The following is a 27520-nucleotide window of genomic DNA, read 5'->3' on the forward strand; positions in this document are numbered from 1 at the left end:
GCTGCAGGAGCCGCGGCTGCTTCTACACACTTGCGTGCCCTTCCTTCCTCTCCCGGTGGCGATGGAGGATTGGGTCCATTGGGCACAATCCCTTCTGCTACACTTCCCAGGGGGAAAGTGCAAGTGAGAGGCAGTGGCGGATGCTATTGCTTATTTGCCTTCTCTGACTGGGTGGCTCCTACCCCACTGCAGGGAGGACTGGGCCCAGCAGAAGGACTATCAAGAGAGGGCTGCTCCTTGCTGCCTGGAGCCACACCTGCCTCTGCCTGCTACCTCATCCCCTCCCAGTTCTGGTGCAAGCAAGGAGAAGTGGGCCCAGGGGAATGCATGAGTACTGAGGCTCAGAATGAACCCATCAGCAAGAGAAGTGGCAGCTGCCCTTTGCAGGAGTGGCGACTACCTCTGCCTGCTTGCTCACCCTCTCACTCTCTGGCTGGTACGGTGCAGAGGATCGGGCCCATTGAGGCTGGCTACAAACAGCATGTGAATAAGTTAGAGGAGGCAGCAGCTGCTCCTTGCTTACTGTTTTCTCTAGGCAGCACAGTGCAGACAATAGGGCTCACTGGGCCCAATCCCACTGCTACACCACCACATCCAGAGGAGGAGCACCGGCAGGCAAGTAGATGATGAGAGATGGCAGCCATCTCTGCCTCTTGTTTGCTTGTCCCCCCCCCACTCTCTCTGGGCAGCATAGCAGGGGCGTAACTACTATTAGGCAAGGGGAGGCGGTAGCCACGCCTCGAGGGGCCCCCCAGAGGCAAGTCACATGTGAAGTGTGTGTGTGTGTATCAGCGAGGGGCCCATTTAAAATTTTTGTCTCTGGGCCCGCTCCAGCCTTGTTACGCCCCTGCAGCGTAGCACTGAGAACTGGAGAAGGGCAGCAAAGAGAACTGAGGGTCCCCCATAACCTGGAACTGGCCCTTCCTCTCTTTCCTCCCCATACATCTCCTGTCTACACTAATATTTCTTTATTCTTTGTAAAGCTGTATATAAAAATGTATGCGTGCATATTCTCTGCTCAGTCAAACTCAACATCTGCCAGCTATTTCCTTACCCAGATCTCTCCCACTTCAGCGGTTCCTGGGGTGCGGGGCTGTCATCTTTTTTTCCAGAGACATTATCAGTTCTGATTATGTCATTGTAAGTGTCCCTGTGATGGAAGCTCTTCCTGCTGTAAAGGACAGTTGCTCGTAACCTTGCTTCAGAAAGTTCTTCGAATTTCCAGTTCCCTCCCTCCCAATTTAAGTGCAAAACCAGTATTTGGAAAATACAGTATCATCTCATAGATTTGCATTCATGGAGACTGCACCCACACATACATTTTCAAAAGTTGGTCAAAATCTTTCAAAAAGCAACCTAGTTCTCAAACTCTGGTGTCATGACTTTTGGCAATCTAAATTTTCCTGCCAGAGCTCTAATTACTGAAGTCGAATAGCGTTCTCACCACCACCTCCCAATGTTAAGTTTGGTGTAAACCCACTGAAGAATTATAGTGTGAATTTCCCCCCCTCAAATTCCAGAGTGTCAGATTTTACCCATTACTACATACAGACAAATAATCAATATGCCAATTGCTGTGTTTCTATTTGTTCTAGAATAAAACTGATATAACTGAAACATCTCTGTCCATATCCTGACCTCTTCCACTTGGTACATATACTATAATGAAAAATTATAGCAGCTCCGTAGACTGGTTATGCCTGGAAATTGATGTGTATGAGGAAAGGGCCCAAAGTTCCATGGTGGTACAGCACATGTATTTATGTAGAAGGTACCAAGTTTGGTCCCTAGTATCTCCAGTTACAGCAAGGGTTCTCAAACATGGGTCTCCAAACGTTGGACTTCAGCTCCTATAATCTCCAGTCACAATGGCTTGGCCACTGGAGATCTTAGAGAAAAGCTGCTAGTCAGATCGAACTGGGTTAGGTGGACCTCTGGTCTAACTAAAGACAAGGCAACTCCCCAAAATTGTAATTATCCATGTCTCAATTTTAATAGGAGACAGAACTATCAATTGTCTATTTTTCCAAAATATGACTTCATGCATATTTTGCGGAGTCACAAGTTCCAGACTGCTCCAGGCCTAACTATGTCAAACTGAAGAACAGCCAGAGGGAAAAGAAGGGTGTTTAAGGCTGGGGGAGTGGGAGCTGAAAAGCTGATATATCCAACAAGGTGTTTGGACTGGGAGTATTGGGTATGGAAGTTATAATTAAGCAGTGGTGTGATTTGTAATGTTGCTTGAGAAATACCAAGACCTGACAACCAAAATCACTGGCATCTCCAGTTAACAGGATTTCAGCCCATAGTCTTCTCTGGATTAATGTGACTGATTTCAATCCAAGTGTTCCATTTCAGCTGTGATTTGGACTTTGCTGCCAGTTAGGCAGAAAGAGATGGCTATGTGTTCTTGTATTTAGGATTGTCCATTTGACAGCCTCATTATCTTTGCATGATTAACTTTTTGAAAGGATTCCAGAAGAAAGATATATGCTCTCTTTCTGTGATTAGCTTGAAGCACCAAATTTAAATAGGATAAAACATGTTATATTAGGAATGTTGGTAGCAATTCCATAACCTACTGCCACAGGTGAGCCGGACAATATATAACAGTGAGTTTGGATCCGCTTGTCCTGTCCTGGCAGCAGAAAGAGTCTGCTCCTGTATTAATGGCTAGCCCTCTAGAAGTGTTCCTAATGATTACCCAGGAAAAGGATGTAAGGGGAGGGTACACAAACAAAATCCCTTTCACCCACTAATGAGAGAGAGAAAGGGAAAGGGACATCAACATCTACAGGTATTACATCAGTAAACAGGCAATATTTACTCTGACAGACTAGCCAGAGGCATTTAACAAGGCTTCTGTGACCAATGACACATGCTATTACATGCAAGCCATTTTCTTTTCTTTCTGTTTCATTTCCCACTTGGTGTTTCTGCATTCTCAGCATTTTTCCAACAATGCAGATGTTTTAAGTTTAAATTTACAAAGAAATTGCAGTTAAGAGCACACTTTCCTTGTTTACCCAAAAATAACAAAGAGGCTGTTCTCAAGAGCAGCCAGGACTGGGCTAAGGCAGCCAAGTCCATGAGAACCACTGAGATCCACTCGGAACCCAGTGACACTTGGAGGCAAACCCGCCAAAGAAGCCCACCAGTTAGCTGAGGTTAAGGGCACAAGCGCGTCCTTAACTCAGGCTAACTGCTTGAGTGCGAGCGCCAGCTGCTTCCAGCCGGCGCTGACACAGAAGGAGGCTCCTGGATCCTGGCCATTGCTGGGGGAGGGGATCCCCACAACGCACCTCACACTTGTGTGGTGCATTGTGGGATTTCCAGGGGCTGGGACGACACGTCCCAACCCCCGCACCTCTGCACTGCCCGTGGCAGCCGCGGAGTATCTGGGCGCATGATTCGCCAGCCCAGCAACTCTCCAGAGGTAGTCTGTGGGGAAGGTGAGCTTCTGCTGCCTTCCCTGCCGCCAGCCCTCTCGCCCTCTCACTTAATCGTGAGAATAGACTCAAAAGGTCTTATGGCACTTTAAGGGCCAAGACGTTTATTGCAGCATATGCTTTCAAGGTCTATCAGATGCATGAAGATGCATTTCCTGAACTATAGTCCATAAAAGCTTATGCTACAATAGGTTTATTAGTCTTCAAGATGCCACAAGCCTCTTTGTGGTTTTTGCTATAACAGACTAACACAGCTTACCTACATACTAGTGGACCCGGGCACAGAGCATCTGCGCCTCTAGTTGGGCCCAGCCGTGTCCCCCCCCCCCACATGCCGCCGCCTCACCCAAGGGGCCAGGGCCAGGCCGTCCTGCCGCCACCTCCCTCCGGCTCGCTGTCCTCTTCCTCAGGGTGGTGGGGCTTCACCCGCTGCCCATCCTCCTCCCACTGTCTGTCCTCTCACCCTCCTCCTCAGGGCGGCGCTGCCGCCTCCCTCCGGCTCGCCCTCCTCCTTCTTGGGGGGGGCCTTTGCCCTCCACCCACCCTCCTCCCGCCGCCCGTCGTCCTCTCGCCCTCCTCCTCAGGGCAGCACCGCTGCCACCTCCCTCCACCTCACCATCCTCTCCTCGGGGTGGCAGGGCTTTGCCCACACCCTGTCCTCTTCCTGCCTCCCTCTTGCCCGTTGCCCCAACCACCTCTTGGCATGCGCCACCCCAACCAGCAACTGGCACACACTCCTCTCTCCCACCCTTGCACATGTCACCCCCTCTGGGCCCACCATTGGTCACGGCTGCAGCGGGGGCAGAGCTTGCCACATCCCCACGCATCCCCACTACAGGAATTAATTATATAAATATATAGATTAAGTTTTGTTGAGAAATCTGAGTACACCTCCTTGATTTCTTATGTCTTTCTCTGTTTAGCATTTTCTGTTATCAGACACAGGCCCAGACTAGGCTTCTGTGGTGAGCTGCTGCCTACTCGTACTCCTGTAGAGATTGCTATGCACCAGTTCCCAACCACCACACACAATATTCCCTCCAGTCCTACACCAATCTTCCCTCAGCCCTGCTTGATTTCCCCCCAGCTACCTCCCCCTCACCTCATGCCTATATCCATTCGCCCCACACAGATCTCCCCATGCCTGATCTCCCCCTCTGTCTTCATTAATCACCACCACCCCCCCCATCCTTATCAGATGGTGCTGGCTGCAACTGATACTCCCACCCTCCATCCTTCTCCTGCCTGTCCCACTCTTTGCCTTTTATAAAGCTGAGGTGAAACAGGCCTCCACACCTCCTACTACTTTCCCCAGGACCCCGGCCCCTCTACATTGCATGGGATGAGTGGGAGGAGGAAGAGTAGTGCAGCTGCAGCACTAGGGGGAGGTAGCATTAGGGGCAATACTGCTGCTGCTGCTGCCGCCAGCAGGTAGGACAGTAACCTGCTAATGGGTCAGCCGGTGAGGCAGTGGTGAGGCAGCGGGCTGGTGGTGAACCATCTCCACTTGAGGCAGCTGTCTTACCGTGGGTCATTAGCAGACCAGCCCTGATTGACCAAAAAAAGTTATCAAATAAATTTACACAGAAAATGGAATTAGATATTAGAAGGTGGTTCCCTGTCTCAAAGAGACTCACTATTCGAAAGAGAATGCAAGGGCAGGGGCGTAACTACTATTAGGCAAGGGGAGGTGGCTGCCTGGGGGCTCCCATGCCTAGAGCCCCCCCCCGAGGCAAGTCACATGTGAAGTAAGTATGTGTGTGTGTGTGTGTGTGTGTGTGTGTGTGTGTGTATCAGCGAGGGGCCCATTTTAAAATTTTGTCTCTGGGCCCACTCCAGCATTGTTACGCCCCTGTGCAAGGGAGACACCAGCAAAGCCACTGAAGGGATGCTGTGCTGGGGTTGGATAGGGACAGTTCTTTGCCCTGCTAAATATAAGAGAATCACCACTTTAAAAGGTGCCTCATTGTCCAGTTAGCAGGGGTTAGAGAACAAGGAAAGGGCAGATTTTAGAACAGACTGTAAGTTAGAAAGTAAATATTGCTAATTAGGAGGGCAAAGAAAAAAGCCGTAGTCCACATCTGTTAAACATTAGATGAATGTAATGTATTACTTAGAATTGCTAAATATTGTTAAAGTAACCAGTGCTTTAATGTTACTGCCCATGCAAATCCCATTAATTTGACCAATACTTTCTCTAGTATTACTATATTCTCTGAGTCATTGGTCAAAAAGGGGGCTTTTAGTTGAGTTGATCAAGTTGTTCTGCTGGGGCAGTAGTGATTTAGATTGCATAACAAGGCGAGGAAGGGGCAGAGCATAGGAACATAGGAAGCTGCCATATACTGAGTCAGATCATAGGCCCATGTAGCTCAGAATTGTCTACACAGACTGGCAGCGGCTTCTCCAAGGCTGCAGGCAGGAATCTCTCTCACCCCTATCTTGGAGAATCCAGGTAGCTAACTTAGAACCTAGATGCTCTTACCAGAGTGGCTCCATCACCTAAGGGGAGTATCTTACAGTGCTGCTCATATATCTAGTATCCCATTCATATGTAAACAGGGCAGACCCTGCTTAGCTAAGGAGATAAGTCATGCTTGCTACCACAAGACCAGCTCTCCTCCCTTTTGATTAAGATAACTGCTGAGTACTGGATCATATTTTGAATGGATAACAATTACAAAGGGTATATTTAAGTCCAACTAGTAAGTGAACTTGGATGTGATGTCTTTGGAGATATTAAAGATTCTGTAAAAAAAAAAGACTAAGCTTTAAAGTGACAAGAATTTAGGTACATCAGATAAGATCAAGATAGAAAAGTATTTTTAGTGAAAATAGAATGCATATGTTAATACATGTAATGATTAAGAAACAGAAAATAGCTAAGTTTCTAACTTGTATTCTAACTTGTTTCTAACTTGACACACGTCTGTGGATCCACTTGTTAGTTACTCAGGCATAAGAATTCTGTGTAGCTCAAAAGCTTCCAAGTTCCTGCACCAACTGGAATTGGCCCAGTAAAACAGATCATTTTGCCTACTTTTATTTCTTATTTTATTGTAACAGCCCAGAAGCAACTGGAAATACTCAAATAATAGATCTGAAGGGGTCTTGTAGGCCATTTTGTTCACACTGCTTGTTTGATGTAAGAAATCCAGAACTAAAATATCTCTATTAGATTGCTGTCTTCAGACTCTGCTTGAGGATCTCCAGTGAAGGAGACCCACTGACCTCTCTCATGTTCTATTGTCAAACTGTTCTTACAGTTAAGAAGTTTGTTTTATTCATTTATTATTTACATTTGGGTCCTGAGGTGGTGACAGGACAAATTAAAAACAAATTAAAACAAAAAAAATTTATTAAAATCAAATAAAGCTTCCCCTAATGTTCAGTCAAAATCTGCTCTCCTATAACTTAAGCTCATTAGATCTAGTTCTGCCCTCTAGAAAAAGTGTTTGCCCTCTTCTTTGTGACAGCCCTTCAGGTTTCTCTCAGCCACCTAATGGTGCAGCTGGGAAGTAACTTGCCTAGCGAGTATGAGGTTGTTGGTTAGAACTCCCGCTGTTATGTGTCCCAGACCTATATCGGGCAGCAGCAATATCATCTCATACTGCGCGGGATGGGAAATGGCAACGGTAAACCCCTCCTGTATTCTACCAAAGACAACCACAAGACTCTGTGGTTGCCAGGAGTCGACACCGACTCAACAGCACAACTTTCAACTTTATCCTGTCTCTCACCAGTCTTTTCTTTTTCAGACTAAATACAGGTGAAACTCGAAAAATTAGAATATCGTGCAAAAGTTCATTAATTTCAGTAATGCAAATTAAAAGGTGAAACTGATATATGAGATAGACGCATTACATGCAAAGCGAGATAAGTCAAGCCTTACTTTGTTATAATTGTGATGATCATGGCGTACAGCTCATGAGAACCCCAAATCCACAATCCCAGAAAATTAGAATATTACATGAAACCAATAAAACAAGGATTGTAAATAGAACAATATCGGACCTCTGAAAAGTATAAGCATGCATATGTATTCAGTACTTGGTTTGGGCCCCTTTTGCAGCAATTACTGCCTCAATGCGGCGTGGCATGGATGCTATCAGCCTGTGGCACTGCTGAGGTGTTATGGAAGACCAGGATGCTTCAATAGCGGCCTTCAGCTCTTCTGCATTGTTTGGTCTCATGTCTCTCATCCTTCTCTTGGCAATGCCCCATAGATTCTCTATGGGGTTCAGGTCAGGCGAGTTTGCTGGCCAATCAAGCACAGTAATCCCATGGTCATTGAACCAGGTTTTGGTACTTTTGGCAGTGTGGGCAGGTGCCAAGTTCTGCTGGAAAATGAAGTCATCATCCCCATACAGCTCGTCTGCGGAAGGAAGCATGAAGTGCTCCAAAATCTCCTGATAGACGGCTGCGTTGACCCTGGACTTAATGAAGCACAGTGGACCAACACCAGCAGATGACATGGCTCCCCAAATCAACACAGACTGTGGAAACTTCACACTGGACTTCAAGCATCTTGTATTGTGTGCCTTTCCATTCTTCCTCCAGACTCTGGGTCCTTGGTTTCCAAATGAGATGCAAAAGTTGCTCTCATCAGAAAAGAGGACTTTGGACCACTGAGCAACAGACCAGTTCTTTTTTTCTTGAGCCCAGGTAAGACGCTTTTGACGTTGTTTGTTGTTCAGGAGCGGCTTGACAAGAGGAATACGACATTTGAAGCTCATGTCCAGGATCCGTCTGTGTGTGGTGGCTCTTGATGCACTAACTCCAGCCTCAGTCCACTCCTTGTGAAAGTCCCCAACACTTTTGAATGGCCTTTTCCTGACAATCCTCTCCAGGCTGCAGTCATCCCTGCTGCTTGTGCACCTTTTTCTTCCACATTTTCCCCTTCCACATAACTTTCTATTAATGTGCTTTGATACAGCACTTTGGGAACATCCAACTTCTTTTGCAATTACCTTTTGAGGCTTTCCCTCCTTATGGAGGGTGTCAATGATGGTTTTCTGCACAACTGTCAAGTCAGCAGACTTTCCCATGATTGTGATTCCTAATGAACCAGACTGAGAGACCATTTAAAGGCTCAGGAACCCTTTGCAGGTGTTATGGATTGATTAGCTGATTGGAGTGGGACACCTGGAGCCTAGACTGTTGAACCTTTTCACAATATTCTAATTTTCTGGGATTGTGGATTTGGGGTTCTCATGAGCTGTATGCCATGATCATCACAATTATAACAAATTAAGGCTTGACTTATCTCGCTTTGCATGTAATGCGTCTATCTCATATATCAGTTTCACCTTTTAATTTGCATTACTGAAATTAATGAACTTTTGCACGATATTCTAATTTTTCAAGTTTCACCTGTATACTTAGTTCCTTCAAGTTTTCCTCATAGGGCTTGTTTTCTGGCTCTGGGCCCCAGCCATCTTTTTCTGAACCTCTTCCAATTTATCTACATCTTTCCTAAAGTGCAATACCCAGGACTGTAGTACAATATAATTATTAATATCCACATTTTCCTTGCATTGTCTAAAAATCTGTACCCAAACAATCAACGGACACTCCTAAATATAGTTATTCTGTTTCACAAAACACCTCTTTAAAGATAACTATGTATGTTATATAAGAGAGGCTTTAAAAGACTTAATTCAACTCCATGCCTTAATTATAATAGTTACTTCTGGTCTGTAAGCATTATCCTTTGAAGTGTGTCAACACAAACCATTTCGTAAAGCGGCTCTTACGGATTTGTGGCATTTATTACTTACAAGTATGATTCGTCTGCAGAACGTAAACCCCAATTATGACTAAGGCTCAGCCTTGTTCTCTATCCAATATCCCCCTTGTCTCCTTGGTTGAACTAAATTTAGAACCCATATCAGACTCTGTTCACTGTGGGCAACAAAGAAGTGGAGGAACAGAGGAGCAGGCTTTGTGCCATCATGACAACAGAAAATGCATCTGAACTGAGTAGCACAATTACCTCTGAACCCAAAGGATGGTTGAATCCATCTAGGGACAAAGCAGCCTCAACATCCTAGAGCCAGTGTGGTGTGGCAGCATGTGACCAGAACAGTCAAAATCCAGGTTTGAACCCCTCTTCAGCTGTGAAACTCAGTACATGTTGGCTGACATCCGAATGCTGCACTTGTGCAATGAACAACGTTATGATAATGCAAGAAGACTGTGTGGGGGTTCTAAATCACAGGGATTTTCAGAACCGCACTGTTGCATAAAAGTTCCTTGCAGAATATATGAAGCATGCAGGCATCTAGTTACACAAACAGAAACATGTTTGCACTAATGTAACACTGGTCTGGAATGCAAGCTCCAGACTTAGCACTAGTGCTGCAGCCATGCTCTAGCACAACATTCTTGTGCAAGTCTAGCATTAGTCAGAATGTCCACTGTTACCTTTGACGTCTTTGGGCCGTGCATCAATTTTTTGTTTTCTAAATAACTGTGTGTATGTGTGTGGGAGCCACCTAATGGTACAGCAGGAAATGACTAGCAAGCCAGAGCTTGCCGGTTCGAACCCCAGCTGTTATGTTTCCCAGACGATGGGAAACACCTATATCAGGCAGCAGCGATATAGGAAGATGCTGAAAGGCATAATCTCATACTGTGCGGGAGGAGGCAATGGCAAACCCCTCCTGTATTCTACCAAAGACAACCACAGGGCTCTGTGGTCGCCAGGAGTCGAGCTAACTCGATGGCACACTTTACCTTACCTTTGTGTGGGCGGGAGAGGAGATGCAAACATCTAGATTAGGACTGCAGCATGAGGGCTTCAGCCCCTTGCCTCTGCTGAGGTCCTTATCTGGATCATGTCCCTCCCACCTTGCAACTGCTGTTTACCCCAGGAGGATTGCTTCCATTGGAAAAAATGGTCTACAGCCTTGATAGAAGGAAACAGCTTATACAGTACAGTAAATGAAAACATTTAAATAGAATAAACAGCTTTCTATTCTACATCTCATTTTCATTTGGAGAGTTCCAGATCTGTTTAAACATCTCTCCTGATTTATTTTGAATAAATGACATCCTGCTTTTTTCCAACGAAGATAATAAAAGTAGCAAATTAAAAACAAAATAATCATAAAAAAATAAAACAGCAGCAGATAACAAAGCAATCAGCAGAAAGGGATATAGCCCCACCATAGTGCCAGAAAGAGTAAAAAGAAAAGAAAAGAAAAGCCAAACAGCTGTTAGTTAACCCCAGAGCTTTCCCCAAAAAGTCATCTATCTATCTATTCATTTATACGGCATGACTTGTGCATCCTTAGGCAGTGTATATAAGTTAAAATACAATATAAAAACAGAATAAAATGATTAAAACTATTATGATATAAAATCAATTCAAATTTATTTAGTTTTGTCCAGGTGGTTGAATGAGGCAGCCGGTCAGGCTTCCCTGGGGTAAGCATTCCAGAGCGTTGGTGCCAAAATATTTTCATGTTAGCATTGAGAAAAAACATATTTTAATGAACACAGGTAGCATCATATTTCCTCAGAAGGGATGCTCTAGGGACAGTCAATTATTTATCAACATTATTAGCTGAAAAAATACCACTGTTATGTTATGTTAGTTTACCTCCGGATATCTGAATTGCACAGAGAACAAAGAATATCTGGCAGTATGTCTATGTTTGCAACACTTGTACATCAGCTAATGCTGCATTCAATCAACCCACTTCCAGGCATGTGTACTCAGAAGTCAAACTGATTGTACAACACTTAATGATATAAAGTCCTAAATAAGTATGCATAGGCTTATACTGAGGACCGCTTCATATAACCACAAAGGAGCAAGTTGGCAGAAGCCCCCGTTTCATGGCAAGCACATGCTCCTGGCACGAGCAGTTACTTCCACCCATTTCTGTGTTGTCTGAATCCACCAATGTCAGGTTCCCAAGCTGCACTTCCCTCCAGAAACCTGAAATTCATAACCTATGTTTGAAGTTGGGTGGTGAATGACAGGTGGCAAAAGGATGTGTGGCTCAGGAAGCTGAACTTGGTGGGTTCAGATAACACAGAAACTGGTGAACGTAGTTGCTCGTGCTAGGAGCATGTGCTTACTGGGAACCAGCAGTTCCTGCCAACTTACTTTCTGGCAGTCATGTGAAGCTGCCCACCATATCTCAGGGCCAAGCTACATGTTTTGCTAAACACATCTTTAAGAGATGCACTTAAATCTCTCTCGGTGTGTAAAATAACTTCTTTGGAAGCAACTTTGGGCAGGCATCTTCCAGTGGGAAACTGGTGCAGGAAAACAGTTAACCCCCCCCCCATGTGTGTTATGGTACTGATTCAGATAGGTGCTCCTCAGCTACTTTTTATTCTAAAAGAGATATTACCATACTTAAGCACATCTTTTAGTGAGGCCTCTTGCATGATACATTGCTTGCTTGACTCTCATTCTGTGTGAGCAGCCTGGTTATAAATACACAGCACTTCTATGTGTGAACATAGCATTATTTTTTTAATAAAGAAATTTCCAGTTTGCTTTATGGAAGACGTTTGGCTTCCCCTTTATGATTCCCAATAGTTAGTCTTTACAGTATGCATTATGTCAGCAAGACTGAGCTCTGTACAATCTTGCAAGCTTGTGAGAGCTGTTATGTCCCAGGAGGAGATATGAAGGTGAAACATTAACATGATTGACCATAAAACATATGTCTCTCCTGAAACAAACTTTGACTTGAATGGTAGTTTAGTCTTCTTTCCCTCGTTCTCATACCTTATTTGACCTTTTCAGTTACATTCTAAATTCATAACAAATATTCTCACTCTGTGTTGTTGAACAGTTGGTTATCCTAGTGCCCATTAAATTAAGCATGATATGGTCTATGCAAGTTGTTTCCCCCGCTCAAATCAATTCTCATTTTTTAAATGTAAACTTTGAGTACCTTTTTTTAAAAAAAAAGCAGTATATAAGAAGTAAGTAAATAGTCAATCTAACAATCAGAGTGAAGTGAAGAGGGAGTGAGGTCTGTCAAGTTGCAATCTGAAAGAAGTTGTGGAGCACCTAGTGTAGCCATTGTGCCTCTTTCCTGCTTTTCTCTGCACCAGTCTTTTCACCTGCCCACTCCACTATAGCAAGAAAAAAAAACTGGGGGAACACAGGTAACAGATGCAAAAAATCTACCACAGAACCCATGAACAATAAGAAAGGCAATAAATAAGCGCAGGGGGGGGGAATGAAGATCAGCACAGCTGCTCTATTATTCCCACCCATTATGTGATTGATTGTTGGGGAGAGTATTTAACTCCAAGGTCGTATCATCCATTAAGGAGTGTAGCATGTCCTAGCAGGCATGGTGTTTCGGTGCTGCTTTTAGTGACAAGGCTTTTCCAGATTTAAGGTTGGTTTGATTGCATAAAGGTTCCAGTTTCCACGGTTTCTACTTTAAAGATTTCTGTGCCAAGCCTCTCAGTTCAAGGTTTTTGTGCAGAGTGCAGCACCTCCCATTCATGAGGATTGATTTTCGGCACATCAGTACCTTTAACATCATTGTTAACGACCAGCATTTCAGTGACTGTTGTCAGCATCATATTTTTCAGCTTGTGGAGCTTGTTTCAGCCCTTTTCATTGTGTTTACTTGGTGCTGTAACATGGGTGCCTGTGGGAATTTGTCATTATATGTGTAGTTTGGCTCTATCCTGCTTTGTGCCTCTGTATTTATTGCCTTTCCTATTGTTCACGGGTTCTGTGGTAGATTTTTTGCACTCCACTATAGCAAGCAGGATTCTTATTTTGCCCCACAGGAGGAAGAGAAGAGAAGGGTAAATGAAAGAACAATATGATTGTTGTTTTTTGGTATTTAATGGTTTTTATTGTTTTAACTGGTTTTAATGTGAATTTTATGGAGTTTTATTGGATTTAAACTTTTTGTAAGCTGCCTTGGATGCCTTATGAAAGGCAGTGTAGAATTTCAATGAATAAATAAATAAATGAAATGAAATAAACAATGGACACACTGTGTATGGCCTACGACTGCTTGCATTCCATGAATGGCTTCCCCCTCTTAAATTTCTAGCCCTCAATTATACTTGCAGAATCTGAAAACTGAAAGAAGAACATGATGGATCAAACAAGGCAAGTGAAAATAAGTGTAAACTCTTGTTTTTCCATATCTCACTGTTTGGCCCCTGCTGATGTGAGTTAAATTAGATTTAAGGTTGTTTCTGAATTAGGTTGTCAAGGTTGTTTCTGAATTAGGACATATTTATAAGACATATTAGGGCTCTGCCACATTCATGGATTCTCAATTAAAGCTATGCTCAATTCATGTGAACTGAAATATACAATTTTGTCTGGCACAGAAATTGAAAGCTAAGTATTCCTGACAGAAGAACAGTCATGATGAAACATCATGCCACAAAACAGACACCCCACTCTCCAGAAATACCCCAGGTTACTCTAACATATTTAGATTGTTTATAGTTGTCCATAGAACATTTCTCTATGTTATTGTTTATGAAAAATCTGACATAGCTTTAATAGGCATTGTCCTGGATTTTGCTTTAATAGGCATTGTCCTGGATTGCATCTGTTTTGAAATTTATTTTATAGCTCAACAGTTGCTTTGTTTCACACATATACACCTATAACAGACCTTTTAAAATGAAGTGTTTGCAAAGCTGTTACAACCACAGCAGCAACAGAAAAAAAATCATTCAAGATCCCTACTTGCTATATGTGGGCACGGAGTGTGTATTGATGTGGATCAGGTGTGATGTTAGAGCAAAGAAACACCTTATATTTAGCAGGGTGAGAGCAACTGGCCCTATCCAACCCCAGAACAGCATCATTCCAGTGGCTGTTGCTGGTATCTACCTTATATTTCTTTTTAGATTGTGAGCCCTTTAGGGACACAGTGACGGGGCCATATTATTTATGTATTTTTCTGTGTAAACTACTTTGAGAACTTGGGTTGAAGAGTGGTATATAAATGTTAGTAGTAGTGTACACAGCTGTAGGAATCAAGTTGGTGGGAAATTAGAAGGTAGCTTGTTAAGCTGACAGAGTGCTGAGCCTCAAATAAATGGGGGGGGGGGGAATTGGCTCTGAGCTAGGACCGGGGAGACCCGAGTTCAAATCCCCATTCAGCCAAATACTTGCTGGGTGACTCTGGGCCAGTCACTTCTCTCCCAGCCTAACCTATTTCACAGGGTTGTTGTGGGCAGAAACTTAAGTATGTAATACACTACTCTGGGCTCCTTGGAGGAAGAGCGGGATATAAAATGTAAATATTAATATTAATAATAATAGTAACTAGAAACCGCTTAAGTTAGGTAACAAGAATTTAAGATTTGTGCACGGCATCACTCCTCCCTGTTCCTTGAACAAATCACCTAAATGGTTGTTGATACACATGATTTCCAAGCTTCTTGTTCCTGATTCCTCTATCCCTTTATTTTATTTAACATACCACAGAGCCAACCCATCCCATACTCCCGCTCCACTTCTTGCTTTTATATTCCAGCTAGGAAACAGGACGTGACGTCAGGTCTGCGGGCAGGCTGAAGACGACGGCTTCGACGGGTAGTACTGCGCATATTCAGAAATTTTCCTCTTTCTCAGCGAAGCGTTCTCGTCTCTTAGCAACCTGAAGAGATGCATTGTGGGTGCTGTTAATGTTGTCGGCCCTGCAGTTGAGTAGTAGAACTAAGATCCCTTCGATCGTCCGAGGGGCTGCCCGTCTTGCTCGGAGAGAGCATAAAGATGAAGCCACGTTAAGGGAAGGGAAGAAAGAGAAAGCAATGCGAGCGTGCAAATAGCAGAATATCTGACAAAGTCCCTGTATGCCAGTTTTCATTTATCCTTTTGTTTGTTTTACAGATTTTTCAAAAATCTTTTCAGCAGCTGAGCTTCTGAGGTAAGCACTGAAGATCCCACACTTCGTCAGGGTTTTTGGGGGGGTGGGGGGGGCGGGTTGGCAGGTAGGAGTAAACACATGAAATAAGTTGCTAAATATTGGCCTGCCCCATGATAAATTCAGTCAGGAAGTGGTTTTTACAACTGTGTTTTAAGCCCTCTTGTTGTTTTAGGGAAATGAATAATCTCTTGAGTTTCTATTATTACGGCTGAAATAATAGTGATGCAGTTCTACAGATTAACTCTTGCTCAGAAGTGTGCACCAATGCATCTGCTTGCAATTTGTGGCAACATGATTAGGTCGCAGATCTATAGCTTTATTGATTTGTTCTCTTGCCAGTGTGTGCATGAGTACCGAAGGAAAGAACACCAGGTGCTATTTTCTTACCTTGGTGAGATTTGGTCACAGCGTGGCCCAGATATATGTGGGCACAGAGGGGAGTCTGTGTGCCTGCTGTTGATTAAGGATTTCCAACAACAACAACAAATATTTATATATCGCTTTTCAACAAAAGTTTTCAAAGCGGTTTACAAAGAGAAATAACAAATAAATAAATAAGATGGCTCTGTTCAGTAGAGGAAAAGCAATAAAGGCAAGTATCTGAATATTAGAGCCAGCGTGGTCTAGTGGTTAGAGTGCTGGACTAGGACTGGGGAGACCCGAGTTCAAATCCCCATTCAGCCATGATACTTGCTGGGCGACTCTGGGCCCGTCACTTCTCTCTCAGCCTAACCTGCTTCACAGGGTTGTTGTGAGGAGAAACTTAAGTATGTAGTACACCGCTCTGGCCTCCAATAATATTACATCCATCTATTTAACAAAAATGATCAGCTCTCAGAGCTGATAGGTCTGATCATGTATTCATAAGGAAGAGCTGTTAGTGATGCAGTGTGTGTGCAGCCTTCTACTGCACTCAGATAATTGTGGATCAGAGCCTTTTGTTTATGATTACTTATGAAGGTTTTATGTTTTCTGGCCAGTTAGTCAAACTGAGATTTATTGCTTATGAATTGTTAATTGTATAGCTAATAATAAGTACAATGTATATTTGATTAATGTAAGATGACTGTATTAATGTAATTTCACTTACATTTTAGACAAACTTTTATATGAGTATATGAAGCTACCTTATACTGAGTTAGACCATTGGAAGTTGAACACACGCCAAGTCATACAGCTGCACAGATGCTCACAGTTGCAGAATCCCTTGGGCTCTCTGTTTGGTTATGCAAGTGCTGCATTTGTGCAACAGGGAAAGCAGAACATGATGCAAGATGTCTACTTCCACACTTTGTTGCACAAGTGCATCCTGTTGTGCTAGTGCAACACTAGTCTGGAATGCAAATACCTGACAACAGCCTTGTACTAGTGCAACATGTTTGTGCAAGCACAGTGTTAGTCTGCATGTCAGACTCTGCATGCAGAGCATGTGCTCTACCACTGAGCTGCACTCCCTCTTCTGTAGTCAGGGTTTTAGTACTTTCAAATTTGGACCTTGGTCCAAAGAGTTCACAAAACCGCAAGAGCACAAAAGTTAATTGCTAAACACTGGAAAAACCTAATGCCATTGATGAATGCTGTTGGAAAATCTGGCATGTAATTATTAAGATGAATTGTCTACAATTCTGAAAACATGAGTGGGTCAGGATGATGCCATGATTCTGTTCTGGACAAAATTGAAGAACTTCCCAGTGTTCTGAAGCAGCAAATACTGCAGGAAAAACATGTGTCTGGAAATCTTGTTACTATTATGGATGTTGTCAACATAATACAGGTTGCTGAAACTTAGCTTGCTTAGGGTCATTTTTTAGTCAGCAGTCCTTTAATATAGTTTTCAGGTATATGTCTTATTTGTTAGGATTCCCCCACTATATAAAAAATAATGACAGCATCCAGACTTATGATTAAGCACTTTTTAAATAAATGGCAATGACTAACTTTAAATCCCATTAATTTCAATGGGACTTAGTCTCAATGCTGTCCAGTATTAGAAAATATACATTTAGTGGTTGCCGAAGTCAAAGGTCATAATGTTAATACAGTCAATGTTTCATAGGTTAAAATGATGAAAAATGTCCACCTGGCACCTGAGACAGATGAAGATGATCTTTATTCTGGGTACAATGACTATAATCCTACCTTTGACACAGAGGTAAAAAAATGGTGATTCCCAGTTTGTGCTTGGATAAACTACAGTTTTGTTGCAGTAAGGTTGACTGTGGTCTGATCATCTACTACTTTGCATATAAGCAGAAGTGATGTAGAAAAACTTGGAATAGTGTAATTCGTTGTTAAAAGGTTAGAGCTTGTGAAATAATTTATTAAATGTAAATGCACGACATATGTAACAAAGACCCCAAAGGAATAAGTTATTAAAAAGCATATGAATGACTTTAACTATGTAATTTGACTGCACCCACAGAGAAAATGAAATGTATACTTAATTACTACATTGTTATTTGATGTTTACATGTTTGTTTTCTTTTAGGATTTAGAGAATGATCCAGCTTTTCAGCGTGCTGTCAAAACTAGTCATGGTAGAAGACCACCAGTAAGTAAATGTTAAAATATATCAATTTAAGCATTTGTTAGCACCCTTAGGAATTGGAATGTAAGATTAATTCAATTACAATGCTTTTAGCCCAGTTTTTTGTATTTTTATTCAGAATCAAAATCACTGAGGTCTATTGGATTTGCTTCCAATAAAGTATTAGGACTTAAACCTTTGCTTTCTTTACATCCAACAAGTCCTGTGTGCGATAACATAACTTTCAAAATGAATAAAAGTTGATAACACTGAAGCAATTTTGAATTTTGTCATTAGTAAAGGAAAGCGTGGCTTGTATACATCAGTATACAACTATTGCTATAATTTCCTTTACTGATTATTGGGCCTGTGCAAAGATTTGACCTTGAAAGTTTGAAGCCAAATCACATCCTCATTGCCCAGTTCTGCACAGAGGCAGCTGCTCCCACTGCTCACCTCTGCACAGAGCAGGGTCCTTAAAGGGAAGTAGAACCGCAAGAAGCCCCAGTGACGGAAGGTGTGCAGGGAGCACTGGGAAGTATAGTCCTTCCTGGTGCTCAGAGAGCTCTATGGGGAAACCACTGGGAAGGACTACCTTTCCCAGTGCTCCCTGTGCACCTTTCAAGACATCACTGAGGTTTCCCACAGCTCCGCTTCCCTTTAAGGGCACTCCCTGGCATGTGCACAGGGATTTGTGTGGAGGTAAGCAAGGAGAGCAGCCGCTTCTATGCAGAGCCAGGGGCAATGTGCACGAGTCAGCTTTGGCCCTGCATAGCTGAAACTTTGCACAGGCCTAGTGACTATATTGTAAATGTGCTAGTTCCTGTTAACTGTTGACTGATTTATTATTAACTCTGCTTTATCTTCCTACAAGGTTACAGCCAAGGTTCCAGGCACATCAGCGTTGCGACCATTAGCTACTGGATATGGAGTAAGTGTTTATGATATACTTAAATTTGCCCAGACCATCTATATCCTTTCTTTGGCTTAGCGGTTTCTCAAGAGATCCATACACACTGCCATTTAATTTTGTAGGTGAACTTTACATGCATGTAGTAATGAGCATCTGATTTCCAAAATAAGAGCTGTTTGGCATATCCCGAAGCTGAAGCCTAAGAGAGACAACGGAAGAAATAAAATCTAATTTTGGGCTCCTGGAAGGTGGAAGAAATAGTCTAGGCCTGAGAGTGAGAGGAAGTGGAAAATGGAGGCACACAGTGCAGTCCTGTGCTTGCTTACTCAGACATAAGCCCAACTATATTCAGTGGGGCTTACTATGATGAAAGGATAGGATGCAGCCCAAATCTGTTTGGTTTTAAGGTGCTGAGAGAAGAAAATGGCCGAGACCAGAACCACCATTTCTGGGACAAGGAGGGGAAGGGTTGTAGTATGAGGGCTCCTACTTCAGGAAAGATAAGAGGTAAACTGAACAGAGGCAGCCCCTGAGGAAGATGCCTTTCTCCTTTCTGGTACTAATTTTAATTTTTATAGCATTTGGGGAATTGGAAATGTCTCTGCCTTACATCACCAGGGTGTTTCTATATTTATTTATGTAGATGCCAGAAAATAGGAGTCTTCAGGTGACATTAGAACAGTGTTCTCTTTATGATGCTAGTATTTCCCAGCTTCAGCCCTGCACCTCTCTTAGAAACCAAGCATGTAGTGATTACTGACTTCAAAAATTTTCTTATGTTGTGATAGTCAAAGACAACACTGTCTTCATCAATGAGCAGACCAATGACTGCAGCTGTACAGGTAATATTACTACAATTATTTATAACGTATAGATAGCCAATGAGAGCAAATCAAGAGATGGGTCACACACAGTACTGAAGAGTTAATTTTAAAATTAAGGAGTGCAACACAGAGAATGAAGATGTATGGTTAAGTGTTCAGCCTTAGCATCAATATGCCACTTCTTAATGTAGGTCTGGAATCCAGAGGCGCCTGGACAACTTACTTTACTTTTGCCATTGTTACCAGTCACCTTTTATATCATCAAGCCTAGTGAAACTTTTTCATGATGAATTTCTGAACTGAGCAAATGCTTTTTTGGAGTTGTGTATTTTGTGTCTGGTTGCACATTTTAAAAAGCTCTGATTCTGTGTACGTTTTCCTTAAACAACCTTCCATTAATAACTTATCAGTATTATTACTGGGAAGAACGTCATTCTGTTTTCTTCTCTGTTTTTATTCCCTTTTCTTCCTTTCCTCTTGCTCTTATCCAAAGACAAGTTTATGGAAATATTTGCATTTTTTTTAAAGGAACTGCACGATTAGACTTGATTTGGACTGCTTTCTAGTTCCATATGAAGAGATCTCTATATGATAAAGGACACTAGCTGACATCCTGACTTACAAAGCACACGTGCTTTGAGCCTCTGCAGGCATACTGCTAGAGCCCTCACATAGGGTCATAATTATAGGCTATCATCTAATGGCAGAAACCTGTTGATCATCAGTGCCTCCTTTCCCTCCCCCCATTTCTTTTCCAGAAAAACTCTCAATATATTTTAATTCTATCTTCTCCTAAACTTGATCAGCACCAAAAAGTTATTAGATTAGATTGTTTATGCCAAGGATTCTCAAGCTTGGGTCCCCAGATGTTGTTGGACTTCAACTCCCATAATCCCCTGGGGTAAAATAGCATGTTTCTATCTTTCAGGGTTTGGTCTGGGAGTTGCATGTCAGTAAGTGAGTGAGGCCCAAGAAGCTTTATGTATATAGATAGATATAGATATCAGGGATAGCCAACCTACAGCTCTTCAGCTGTTGCCTATAACTCCCATATTTCCCAGCGTCAACTTATTGAACAACATCTGAGGACCCAAGCTTGAGAACCCCTGGTATATGGAAAAGAGAATTTTAAAGGTCTATCCTAGATACATGTTGGATTTAGGGATGTGCACAAAATGATTTTGCATTTTGTTCCAAGCGCGAAACAAAATGCAGATGATCAAAATGTTTTGTCAAAACAGCAGTTGAACTGGCTGTTTTGACAGAACAAAACTCGAAACCTTTTGAGTGTTTTGGCCATAGGGAACAATAGGGAAACTCGAAACACCCCATGGATAGCTCCTAGGGACACTAAAGTGGTTGTTTGGGCATGATGGGTGCTACCTACCACCCCACCCACAAAATAAATGGGAGAGCGGGCAATTTTGAACAAATTTTGAAGGTTTCCCCCAAACACCATAGGATCCTATGGCACTGCGTTTTGAACCAACTGAAGCTTCCGAACTACATACGAATGGCAGCCCCACGTAGAGCACATTGCGGTAGTCAAGCCTAGAGGTTACCAGAGAGTGTACCACAGTTCTGAGATCATTATCCTCAAGGAACAGACACAGCTGTCATATCGACCAAAGTTGATAGAAAGTGCTCCTGGCCATAGCCTCAACTTGAGAAACCAGAGTGAGGCCTGGGTCCAGAAGCACTTCTAAGCTATGTACCTGTTCCTTTGTGGGGAGTGCAACCCCATCCAGAACAGAAAGATCTATCATGTCCCTTGAAGTATGACCCCTCACCATGAGTACCCCGTCTTGCTTGGATTCAGCTTCAATTTATTATCCCTTATCCAGTCCATTACTGCCTGTAGGCAGGCATTTAGGGGAGCTATGCCATTTCCTGATGATGATGCCATGGATAAATAGATTTGGGTGTCATCAGCATTTTGATAACATCCTGCTCCAAATCTCCTGATGATCTCGCCCAGCGGTTTCATGAAGATGTTAAAAAGCATCAGAGACAGGATGGAGCCCTGAGGGACACCATACAATAGTTCTCTTTCCGGAGAGCAACTGTCTCTGAGCGACACCATCTGGAATCTACCAGAAAGATAGGAATGGAACCACTGCAAATCAGTGCCAACTATTCCCAAATCCCCCAAGTTATTCAGAAGGATACCATGGTTGATGATATCAAATGCTGCAGAAAGGTCCTAAAGAACCAACAGAGTCACACTCCCTCTGTCCATACCTTGGTAAAGATAATCCATCAAGCTGACCAAAGCTGTCTCCACTCCATAGCCTGCTCTAAAGCTAGTTTGAAATGGATCTAGATAATCAGTATCATCCAAAACAGCCTAGAGTTGATCAGCCACCACGCTCTCAATTACCTTGCCTGCCCAAGGGAGGTTGGAGACTGGCCTATAATTAAAGGTGCTTAAGGCCTATAATTATCCATTGCTGAGGGCTCTAGGGCAGGCTTCTGCCTGCCAGGGCAGGGCAAAGACCTGGGCAGGCAAAGGTCTCACAATTACCTCCTTCAAACATGGGGGCATCCTGCCCTCCCTTAGTGAGGCATTTATGATGTCAACTAGGCCATCTCTAACAACCTCCCTGCTAGATGTTATAAGCCACGTTGGACATGGATCCAAAGGACAAGTGGTAGGCCGAACATATCCAAGGAGTTTGTCCACATCCTCAGAAGTCACAATTGAAACTGATCCATTCTAATTGAACCGTAGGAGATCCTGGACGCCCCTGCCATAACCGTGGAGTCCAAGTTGGCTTGAATGCGAGATATTTTATCTTCAAAAAAGTTGTTAAAAGCATCACAGTGAGATAATGAAAAATCCAGATCTATGCTCAGAGAAGAGGGAACCTGAGTCAATTCCCTCACAATTCTGAACAACTCGGCTGGATGCAAACTTGCGGGTGCAATATGTGCAGAACAGAATTGCTTCTTCACTGCACGTGTTACCACAGAATAAACCTTCAAATGGGCTTTATGCAGTGTCTTATCAGATTCAAGTCGAGTCTTCCTCCATTTACTCTCTAACCTTCTCCCTTTCCACTTCAACTCCTGTATCTGTTCAGTATACCATGGAGCTTGTTTCGAAACGGAACAGAGAAGGTGCTTAAGGGCGATAATGTCTACTGCCCTGATAAGTTCCCTATTCCAGGTCTCCACCAGGGCATCAACAGAATCACTGGCAGAATCAACCCTAAAACTCTCCAAGGACTCTTGGAATCCTATAGGATCCAACAGCCTTCTTGGTCAGACCATCCTAATAGATCCTGCATCCCCGAAGAGCAGCAAGCATAGCCATAAGCTCAACTAGAGCAACTTCAGCCACATTCTGACTTGAGTACACCTTGCAGTGCAGATTATAGAGCAGAGCAGTGAGTGAAGCATACATTTTAGTAAATTTTAACTTTAAAAATTCAGTAAATATTTTATATGATACTTACAAAAGTTACAGTGTGGTTTAATAGAACTCTCAATCTGTATTTCAGTTTTCTGTCAATGTCGGCTTTGTAATCTATTCAAATTCCTGCTCCCCCGCTGTTGATAATATAAAAGTATTTCAATTTCATTTTTCTTTAAGGATGGTATTGCTCGACCTATGACAGCAGTGCAGGCAGCAGGTTACACCAAAGCAGCTTCAAGAGGTAGAGTCCTATAAACATCCTTGGTTGTAATAGGAAAACATGTTGGTACAGTTCTCAGTACTGTTTACTAATTTGCAGGTTCTGCATTTGATCCCCTTGGCCAAGCAAGAGGTTCTGCTCCTCCCTTAGAAATGAAAAATGAAGATAGGTATGTAGTCATTTTTTGTTGTAGTCTCCTCTAGAGCAACGGCTTAAATTTTTTTTGTAGAATTTCATTAGGTTTTCATCACTTATGTTGCCTGGACTCTGAAGAACAAAAATATGATGGTTGACATGTTGCTCAGTAAAGGGTGCATGGTTTTGAACTACCTGAGCCACTAAGGGCACCTTAAAAAAACAACCACTGGCAGTCTTGTTCAAGAGTGCTATTGTGCAGATACTTAAACTGACATAACTACACTTTCACAACTCTGCTTGCATTGGAAATAATGTAAGTAGCAGTGTGAAAGTGAGATTGTGCCAGTTTAAGTATTTGTGCAAGACTGGTGGGTTTTTTAGGTGCCTCCAATTTAGAACTGCCCTCATCGTATATGTCAACCACTATAATTAAAAGAGGCCGTTTCATGTGCCTCTATTAATTTCATGCTCCTGCATGTGGTGTTTTTCTGTATTTTGATGGAATTTATCCATAGTCTGTCTATCTGTCTTCCACCACCAGTTCTGTAGTACAAAGAAGCATCAGTTTAGCTTGGTTACTGTGGAAAAATGCAGAGCTGTCACAAGACTTTAAGTACTCTTCTGGGACTTGGATACACATAGTTCATTCACTGATTTAAATATTTTGATTTCTAGAAACTAATAGTTACTTCAGTGCTACATTCAGTTCCATCAGTTCCATACCTACCTGCATAAATGTGTGCAAGTATTTAATGCTATTTGGTAAAGGTACAGAAACAAATAGCTGATAATTGATAGCCTGTGCACAATAACATCAGGATCTTTAACCAACCAAGCATTTCAGGGCTGCAACAGGTTCTTCCTTCTAAACTTCAATGACAAGCACACTTTATATCTGACCAAAATGTGATTTATCATTATTATTTATTAAATAATATTATTCTGGAAATTACACATTAAATGTAATGAATCTACAGGTCTTGTATTCAGTAGCTCTCTGTAGCCAATTAAACAGATGTACTATCTGAAATTGGGCATACCAAACAAACAAACAAAATTAGCTTTATAATTTTCATACTGCTTGGAGCTTAAACCAGCTATTAAATAGATTTGGAAACAATATTGGTTTTTTAAAAATCTTGGTATTTGTGGATTCGGTTGATAAATGATTCCATTATCTTCCCTTACTTTAGTCCAGAAGGAAAAATTAAACAGTTGGAAAAAAAGGTAAATGAGTTGGTTGAAGAAAGCTGCATTGCTCACAGCTGCGGAGACCTCAAGTTGGTAAGCCATGGACTTCCATTTATATTTTACATCTGTGACATGGATCGTAACGCCTGCTTTTATAGTTTTCAGATGCTCAATTTACATTCTGGAGGCCAAAACAGATGTGATGGCAACCACAGATCAAGTCCTTGTGTGTATTAATCCCATTATTCTGTGTGTATCCCGTTATGTATAAGAACAACAACAACAGAACTATTAACGTGAAGAGCTAACATGCCAGTGGTGTACCTGCCGAGGCTAACTCTACATGTAAATGGGCTGACTCACGTGTCAAGTACTTTAGCTGTGATGGGGTAGAGGTTGAATACTTACTCTGGCAAGCTCTGTGGCCCATTGTGTCTCTTTCAGCCCTCTTATGTACTCTACTTTTTTTGCCTCAAAATGCAAGGAGATTTTGGACTGCTGAAGGTAGTGTTAGCCCTATCTGCTATGCACTGATTCTGCACACTACAGCTGTGTGTACACTTTTGTCTGTGAGAGACTAGGGTTAAAAATTCCTTCCTGCAGATCTCAGCATTCATTCTTTAAAACAGCAAGTCTGCTGCCTTCACATCTCTGAAGAGATGAGTAATGACTGCTAAAAATGGAGAAACCAGGGCAGTGGTTCCATGAGATTTCCAGCAGCTGGGGGCAGGACATCTGTGCTGCGCATACCTCTTGGCTCCTCCCTATGACTCGCAAAACCGAATTAAATTATGCAGAACAAGAACAATTATATAAACTAGCTGAACCTGCACAGAACATCTGTGCGCTCTTTGGGGCTGGCAGTTCCCCCCTCCCTCTCGCCTTCTGCCCCAGTCTCTCCGGCCCTCCCTCTCGCCTTCTGCCCCAGTCTGCAACTGTTTTTGTTTTTAACTAATGTTTTAATGTTTTTATCTTGTTGTAAACCACCCAGAGACATGAGCTTTGGTTGGTATAAAAATGTGTGAAATATAAATAAATCAGTCACTCAGTCTCTCCTGTCCTCCCCCCGCCTTCTGCCTCAGTCTCTCCTGCCCTCTGGGCCAGGCCAGGCCGCCGCCATTAATAAGGGTGGAACTCTCGCGCAACCTTTTGAGAGTTCCGCCGCGATGATACGCATCCCCACGGTGGGCGGCCAAGAGAATTAATGATATAGAAGATAGATGTGCTCTATTTGCATAATTTATGCAGATATCAGAATGCAGCTTTTCTTGGCACAGAGTGTGAGGGGGCAGACGGCAGTATTTCTTCACACACAGTCCTGTGCACAACCCTCCAGTCATTGCATGGAAGAAGCACCTGACAAATTGTACCCAGAGCTCTATGCATGAAATAGTAACACAGAGGCTTTGCTAGCTATTTAATGTTAGTAAACTGAACTGTTTTTATCTTGAAAGTTTTCTTGTAAGCTTATTATTGATGGATTTCCTATTGGCATTCCACAGTAGTGTCCTATTGCTATCATTGTCTGTGTGAGTGCTGCTGAATTGGGTTTGTATAAGTATGTGTGAGAACAATTTGTCTTTATGCAGTATTCTTTAAAGGGCAGAAAACACCACTGAATTTGTAATTTGTTTCTTCAAGGCTCTTGAAAAGGCAAAAGATGCTGGAAGAAAGGAAAGAGCATTAGTAAGGCAACGTGAACAGACTATGTCTCCTGCAAATGTCAACCTAGATCTTACATATACTGTAAGTACCAATATTTATTTATTTAGCCCATTTTAATTTCTATTCTCCCACTTCTCAAGGGCTTAGAGAGGGCAAGACTTGTTCATTGTGTTCTGCTTCATGGGTATGCTTGATCCTAGCAACTCTTTAGTGTAACAAGAGACAGAAGCTGGCTAGCTGGCTTTTATACATTTATTTGGCATATTGGTATACTACCAAAAACTTGCATCTCATGGCAGTTTACACAAAAGTGAAAACAATAAAACCACAATAAAAACCAAACAAAAGTTAAAAATAGTTTCAAGTAACCATAACAATAAGAGCAGTAAAATCAACTTATATACATAATTATATGATAATCAAGGAGGATGTGTTGTTAAGTGATGTTACTTCAGCATGCAAAAGGCATCTTTACAGGCCAGTTAGCTTAACGTCTGTACGAGACAAATTGATGGAAAGCATTCTCAAGGATAAAATGGTTAAGCAGACAGAAGAACAGGGCCTGCTGAAGAAGAACCAGCATGGCTTTTGCAGAAGTAAATCTTGTCTCAACAATCTTTTGGAGTTGTTTTGACAGTGTCAACAGGCATGTGGATAAAGGTGATCCAGTTTACACAGTATACTTGGACTTTCAAAAAAGCTTTCATGCATTCATTCATTTGATTTGACAAAGTTCCTCATCAAAGACTCTTGAGAAAACTTAGTAGTCATGGGATAAGGAGACAGGCCCATGCGTGGATTGGTAACTGATTGATAGACAGGAAACAAAAGGTAGGTGTAAATGGACAGTTCTCTAAAAGGAAGGAAGTAAGAAGTGATCTGTACTGAGATCAGTCCTTTTTAATTTATTCATAAATGATCTAGAAGTTGGGGTAAGCAGCAAGGTGGCCAAATTTGCAGATTACACCAAACTATATAGGACAGTGAAATCCAAAACAGATTGTGAAGAGCTCTGGAAAGATCTATCAGTGGTTACTAGTCTGAAGGCTATAGGCCACCTCCAGCCTAAGAGGCAAGATGGCTGTAAATACCAGTTGCAGGAGAGCAACAGCAGAAGAGAGGGCACGCCCTCAGCTCTTGCCTGTGGGCTTCCCGGAAGCATCTGGTGGGCCACTGTGCAAAACAGGATGCTGGACTAGATGGGCCTTGAGCCTGATCTAGCAGGACTGTTCTTATGTTCTTATTATGTTTATTGCCAGCATTTTCAATCAGCTACTGTGC

At 42.5% G+C, this 27520-nt stretch overlaps 1 protein-coding gene across 7 annotated transcripts in view; it reads left to right on the top strand.

Annotated features, from left to right (window-relative positions):
• Window positions 1-15064: 15064 nt before the first annotated feature.
• IFT88 (intraflagellar transport 88) overlaps window positions 15065-27520 on the top strand; it is an 85970-nt gene continuing 73514 nt past the window's right edge. For 3 of the 7 annotated variants that reach the window (XR_008319501.1, XM_053309777.1, XM_053309778.1), the window contains exons 1-9: window positions 15065-15343; window positions 17400-17495; window positions 17832-17894; window positions 18745-18801; window positions 19572-19625; window positions 23203-23266; window positions 23345-23414; window positions 24577-24667; window positions 26216-26320. Coding sequence is in view for 6 of the 7 variants with exons in the window: in XM_053309777.1 (XP_053165752.1) it covers window positions 17406-17495; window positions 17832-17894; window positions 18745-18801; window positions 19572-19625; window positions 23203-23266; window positions 23345-23414; window positions 24577-24667; window positions 26216-26320 (594 nt within the window). In the remaining variant the exon portion in view is untranslated. The remainder of the gene's footprint in view (window positions 15344-17399; window positions 17496-17831; window positions 17895-18744; window positions 18802-19571; window positions 19626-23202; window positions 23267-23344; window positions 23415-24576; window positions 24668-26215; window positions 26321-27520) is intronic. The other 4 variants (XM_053309775.1, XM_053309780.1, XM_053309776.1 and 1 more) reach the window with 4 other exon arrangements.

This window comes from Hemicordylus capensis, chromosome 3 (assembly GCF_027244095.1).
Source record: "Hemicordylus capensis ecotype Gifberg chromosome 3, rHemCap1.1.pri, whole genome shotgun sequence".
NCBI classification, from domain to species: domain Eukaryota; kingdom Metazoa; phylum Chordata; class Lepidosauria; order Squamata; family Cordylidae; genus Hemicordylus; species Hemicordylus capensis.